This window comes from Sus scrofa, chromosome 14, assembly GCF_054392235.1.
Source record: "Sus scrofa isolate SSC_HxYL_T2T_F1_AM1 chromosome 14, Sscrofa_HxYL_maternal_Yorkshire_Landrace_v2.0, whole genome shotgun sequence".
Lineage (NCBI taxonomy): Eukaryota > Metazoa > Chordata > Mammalia > Artiodactyla > Suidae > Sus > Sus scrofa.
In genome coordinates, this window is record NC_139396.1 from 159582694 (window position 1) to 159588406 (window position 5713).

The 5713-nt window shown below is 59.0% G+C and overlaps 1 protein-coding gene across 1 annotated transcript; it reads left to right on the forward strand.

Moving 5' to 3' along the window:
• The first annotated feature begins 1644 nt into the window (after window positions 1-1644).
• On the forward strand, window positions 1645-5191 carry FOXI2 (forkhead box I2). The gene is made up of 2 exons (XM_001928234.6): window positions 1645-2223; window positions 2953-5191. The coding sequence occupies exons 1-2, from the start codon at window positions 1680-1682 to the stop codon at window positions 3393-3395; spliced, it is 987 nt and encodes a 328-aa protein (XP_001928269.5). The 5' UTR covers window positions 1645-1679; the 3' UTR covers window positions 3396-5191.
• The last annotated feature ends 522 nt before the right edge of the window (window positions 5192-5713 follow it).

Sequence of the window (5713 nt, forward strand, 5' to 3'; positions counted from 1 at the left end):
GATCCTGCCTTGCCGTGGCTCTGGCGCACAGCTCTCATTAGACCCCTAGCCTGGGAACCAAAGGACAAAAAAAAAAAAAAAAAAGAAGAAGAAGAAGAGGAAGAAGAAATTTTCCGGAAGAGAAGAGAGGAGAGCTGGTCCAGGCCAGCAGAGGACATGTCCCTGAACCAGTTCCAGCCGTTTTCCTCCCATCACTGTTTCACAGACCAGGGTCCCTTGTCTCTATCCTCTTAAGGCTGCAGATAACCCCTCTGAACCGTGGGCAGTTCCCCAACCACTACTCAAGGGGCTGTCACTTCTAGAGGAGAGAGGACCGATGTCAGCATATAGAGGGACTCTCTTCCTTCTGCTACTTGTTAAATTGTTCCACAAACTGGTTGTTTTACTTAAAACGACATTACAAGGCCATGCCGACACTAAGGCCTGACTCCAAGTGGGCCCCTAATTTCCGGAGCCCCAGGCTTTCTCTCCATCTAATCCTTGGCCCCACCCACCGGCCTTCTCCTGCTCCCTCCCCCCCGGGGGGGGGGTGTCTGAGCCCGTTGTCGAGGCGACCAGAAGGTTTGTTTTTTAAATGAAGGGAAATTTATTCCCCTTGACCATCCACAGACCCTGGGAGGTCCCAGGGGCCAGACCAATTTCTACAAATTGGTACTAACATGGCAAGCGCGAAATTTCGGGGCCCCTCTCGACCTTTCTGAACCTTGATCGCGGCTTCTCAGCTCGAGGGCAGGTGGCCAGAACTCTGAGTCCGGGGGGCCCTGCTCTGCTCTGGCGCCCCAGCCCTGCACACACCAGGGGCTGCTGCGGGGTCTCTGTGCTGCCAAAGCGGGTGGAGCCGGGCCCCCGCGGATGGTGCCTGGCGATTCGCAGAGACCGCCCTGCTTTCCCTGTGCCCCGATGCACTTCACCCAGTGCCCGAGGCCACCGCGCCGGCTGGCCTTGCGGGACCTAGGGCTCCCTGATGAGTAGGGTGTCCTGGGCTTCCAGAGTCTCCACTTTACTGGCATCTGGTCCGCTTGGAACTTATCGCTGGGGGACTCTCGACAACTCCAGCGCCGCCATCAGAGTCCAGCCGGCCCTGCCAGGTGCCCTCGCGCCCTCCGCCGCGCCGCCTCTCCAAGTCCTCCTTGGCCCCGCAACACCCGTGGGCTTCATCGTGCCTCTCTGCACGATGAGCCCACGGATGCTGAGCCCACTGAGCCCAGCAAAGTGGCCCTACGCTCCTCGCCCGGTGTTCCCAAAAACACAGGGAGTCTAGGTGAGCCAACAAGTGGGTATCCTACGCAGCCTAAGCTTGGAGGCTTGCGGGAGACACGGTACCTGAGAGAGGGTGCAGGGCAGCCTAGGCTGCAGGGTCCAAAAGGCCTGATGAGGCTGGGATCGGCGAGATCCCTGGGGACCCAGGGTGCAGGTGGCAAAGGCCCAAGGCGGTACAGCAGCACAGGGTCTGGAATTCTGGAGCGGCTCTTGAGAGCACATCGGGACGTGGGCGGGGCGGAAAGCTGACCCCGGGGCGGGGATGGAGACTCCACTCCCTACTCCAGAGCAAGCGGAGGAGGGGGCTCGCCACCTGCACTCGCCGGGGGCTCAGGCCCCGACGGGATTTAAAGGGCAGAGGGCGGGGCCCGGCTGGCTGCACCCAGGAGTTGCTGGTGGCCGCGCTGGATGGGGCGTCCATGAGCTTCGGCGCGGAGCCACCGGCCCCGGCCCGGGAGCGGCTGGACATGGCCTCGTACTGCGACGGCTCGGGACGCTGCCAGGCCCCGCACAGCCAGACCCGGGCAGCCGCTCACCCCGCGGGCTATGCGCGCGGTGATCTGGGCGCGGCGGGCGGTGGCCCGCGCCTGTGGCTGAACGCGCCAGCTCTCAGCTCCGTGCCCTACGCGCCGGGTCCCGGGTCCACCTCGCCTTACGGGGCCCCCGGCCCGCTCCTCGGGGTTCCCGGAGGCCTGGTGGGCGCCGACCTGGCGTGGCTGAGCCTGTCTGGCCAGCAAGAGCTGCTGAGGCTGGTGCGGCCGCCCTACTCGTACTCGGCGCTCATTGCCATGGCCATCCAGAGCGCGCCACTGCGGAAGCTGACGCTCAGCCAGATCTACCAGTACGTGGCCGGCAACTTCCCCTTCTACAAGCGCAGCAAGGCGGGCTGGCAGAACTCCATCCGCCACAACCTGTCGCTCAACGACTGCTTCAAGAAGGTGCCCCGCGACGAGGACGACCCAGGTAACAGAAGCTCACCCCATCGCCCCGTCCAGGACTCCACGGGGTCCGGGCTGCTGCCATTCTTGGGGGGGGGGGGTTCGGACAACGCAGTCCTCCTGGCACAGCTGGGGGTACTGGGGCGGAGAGGAGATTGGGGAGGAGACTTGGTCTTGGTCTCAGACAGGGGCAAGGAGGGCAGCCGACCCCGCAGCCCTGACCTCAGGTCCAGTGCATCTTGAGTCGGTGACTCTGTGCGCAGAAGAGCTAGCATGCTGGGGAGCCTTTGGAGTTCCTTCTCTGGGCCTGTGTCCTTTACTGTAAAATGGGGAAGAGGATGCTTACCCGGAAGATGAAGACAGATAAGATGCGGTTTGGGGAAGCACTGGAGCCTGAAGAGAGGCCTGGCGTGGTGGGCTCCGCTCCACTGGCGAAACGACTGCCTGGGGAGAGATGGCTCGGCTCGGCTTGCACCTCGCAGGTCCTCTCTCTGCCCTTGACCTTAGCCGGCTATGTATTAAGCGGGCATCGCCCTTCCCCGGTGTTTCTGGATGCCCACATTCTACCTGGCTGAGAACTACAAAGTGCCACCTCGGGGTCTGGGGGAGGGGGAGGGGGAAGGCTCACGGAGGGGCCAGTGGCGGGGCGGGGTGGGGGGGAAATCTATCTGAAGGTGACCTCCATGTCCCCGTTCTCGCTCTGACCGCCGTCAAACCCCGGGTTTTCTCGGCTGACCCTTTTCTTCTTCCGCAGGTAAAGGCAATTATTGGACCCTGGACCCAAACTGCGAGAAGATGTTCGACAATGGAAACTTCCGAAGGAAGAGGAAGAGGAGAGGGGAGGCGAGCACGGCGGCACCCTCCGGAGCCCGGAGCCCGGGAGGAGCCAAGGCGCGGGAGCTGGAGGCCCTGGGCGCCGCCTCCCCGGACCTGCAGGCCGCCTCGTCCCCGCCCGCGTCCGACGCGGCCGCCTGCTTCTCCAGCTTCGCCTCGGCCATGGGAGCCCTGGCTGGCGGCCTTGGGACCCTTCCCGGGGGCCTGGCGGGCGACTTTTCTTTCGGGAGATCGACGACGGTCACTGCCCAAGGCCCCCAGTTCCCCGGCCCCGCACCCGGCTTCCCCGCTGGCCATCAGACGGCGACCACAAGCTTCCGCCCCGGGCGCTTTGTCTACAGTCAGGAAGGGACCGAAGTTTGAAGGGAGGCCAGGGATTGTTCCAAGTGCCATGTCCAGAGGCGCTGACTCCAGCCCTGGATTCTTACAGGGTGACAGCCCCCACGTGTTCAGGCAGCAGTGGTCAGAGCAGCGCAGGGAGCTCAGGGCCTCCCAGTGGGGAGCCAAGGACCCAGAGGGCCGGCCGTGCACTCCATCCAGCTGGGCCACCATTCAGATGGCATGAGTGGGTGCTCCTTGCGCCCAGGGTCCTTCCAGCTGGCCTGGATCTAGAACTCAGTTCTTGGGGGGGTTCCCTCTTCAAGGGGCGACAGGCTCGCTTGCCGGAGTTCTTCACAGGGGAGCCTGGACCACCCCAAAGAGTTTTCTCATTCATGCTCCTGGGGACAGCCTGGTCCCATCTGCGGGAGATTTTCTCCTCCTTTCCAGCCTGGCCCACCTGGTGCACAGGGCCTCCCCTTGATGCTCTGAGGGGGTTCGCAGGGTTCAAGATCAGCCCCAGTGGGGCCAGGTGGCTTTCCTCCACCCTCAGCGGGAGCGTGCAGGAAGGGCGATCTGGGACAGTGGAGAAGAGGGACTTCCTGATGGCTGGAGCTGTGCTGTGGAGGGGGGCGGGGGGCTGCCGGCAGCATGGCCCTGGGATACCAGCTCCTTTCCCCGCCACTCGGCTGCATCCCTGCCCCCTGCCCTAGGAGCTCTGGGAGCCACCAGGGCAGTGCCTAGTGCCTTGGAGTCACAGGACAGGACAGATTCAGGCTTGCCCCCCCCCCCCACCCGCCCCATCCACGAGGCAGGCTGGAGAAAGCACTCTTGTTTTTCTCTCCCCTCCTGCTCTTCATCCCCCAGTTTGGGCCAGAGTGCCCTCCCACCCCTGAACTGTGTGAATCTGAGCCCCCTCCTGCCCATTCCTATTTACCCAGGTCTCCCCAGTGGAGTTTCCGGTAGCCGAGCACCTACGGGTCAATTCCTTCCTCCTGGAGCTTCCAGGGCTTGGCAGGTGCACCCATCTTCCCTGCACAGCGGGTGCTGCAAAGGCACCGTCCTGGGAGAGAGCAGGGAGGGGACATTGTGAACTCGGAGTAGGGCAGAGGATGACAAGGGCCACGCAGGTTTTATGAGGTGAACCCCAAATCTGACCACTGAACCCAGCGCTGCCCCCCTGTGGCAGGAATGAAGGACATCACTGTGTCAGTTCCTTAGAGCTGAGCCTTGGTCCCAGGGAGAGGGAGCAAAGGAGGGAGGGAGAGAGAGGTTGGGGCGGGGATAGAACAAGCCAAGTATTGGGGTGAATTTGGAGCCTGCAGTCAAGTTTCATTGAGCCTCCCTGGGACACAAAGCTGCAAACTCAGCATCACATGTCTCTGCTGCCAGGCCGGCCGTGGAAGGCAGGCAGCCTCCTAGCCCTGTCCTGGTGCCACATTGCCTAGCCAGACTTACAGCCAACCCCAAATCTCTTTGGGGAAAACACTCCCCAAATGTGATACAATTTAAGAAAACCAGAAAAGAAAAAAAAAAATTCTTACCTTACAAAAAGAAAGAATTTCCTCTCGGGCCTATTTAATAAACACAAATGCTAAAAAAATATTGGCGTTCCCGTTATGGCTCAGTGGTTAACGAATCCGACTAGGAACCATGAGGTTGCAGGTTCGATCCCAGGCCTTGCTCAGTAGGTTAAGGATCCAGTGTTGCTGTGGCTCTGGCGTAGACTGGCAGCTACAGCTCTGATTAGACCCCTAGCCTGGGAATCTCCATATGCCACAGGTGTGGCCCTAGAAAAGACAAAAAAGAAAAAAAGAAAAGACGAAAAATAAAAAAATAAACACCAACATACTGAAACTTGAAAGTACCTGCTATTCTGTACATTTGGAAGAATCCACCATTTCCAACATTTTCAGTTTAGACCCTGCATTTGCAGGAAACAGAGAAAAGGAATTTTAAAAAATAAGTGTAACAACATTGGGAAGGTACAATGTATACTTTTACAATTAATGGAACTTTTAGAAAGTTGGCTGATAAATATATTTGTAAACATTGTGGGTCATAACTGCATGACTCCTAGAAATTGGTACAAACCTGCCTTTTTTTTTTTAACCCCAACAATGGTTTTTCTGTTAAAATGGAGAGGAAAAAAGTTTCAAAAAGATCTTTCAACTTTTAGTTTGACTAAAAACCAATTTTTGATGGTTAAGAGTTGTTCATGCTTTATACCATTTATCAATAGTGGCATAATAACCCAAATAGATGGACTCTTCATGAGACATGCGTGGTTTAAAGTAATGCTAGCAGTGAATGGGTATTTGAAACCAGAAACCTTCCCTGCTCCTTGACCATCTCTGTGGCTA

Bases quoted from the DNA above. Each gene is read 5' to 3' on its own strand.
- FOXI2 (XM_001928234.6), top strand. From the start codon at position 1,680: ATGAGCTTCGGCGCGGAGCCACCGGCCCCGGCCCGGGAGCGGCTGGAC. The intron at 2,224-2,952 runs GTAACAGAAGCT...CTTCTTCCGCAG, and splicing joins CCGCGACGAGGACGACCCAG to GTAAAGGCAATTATTGGACC.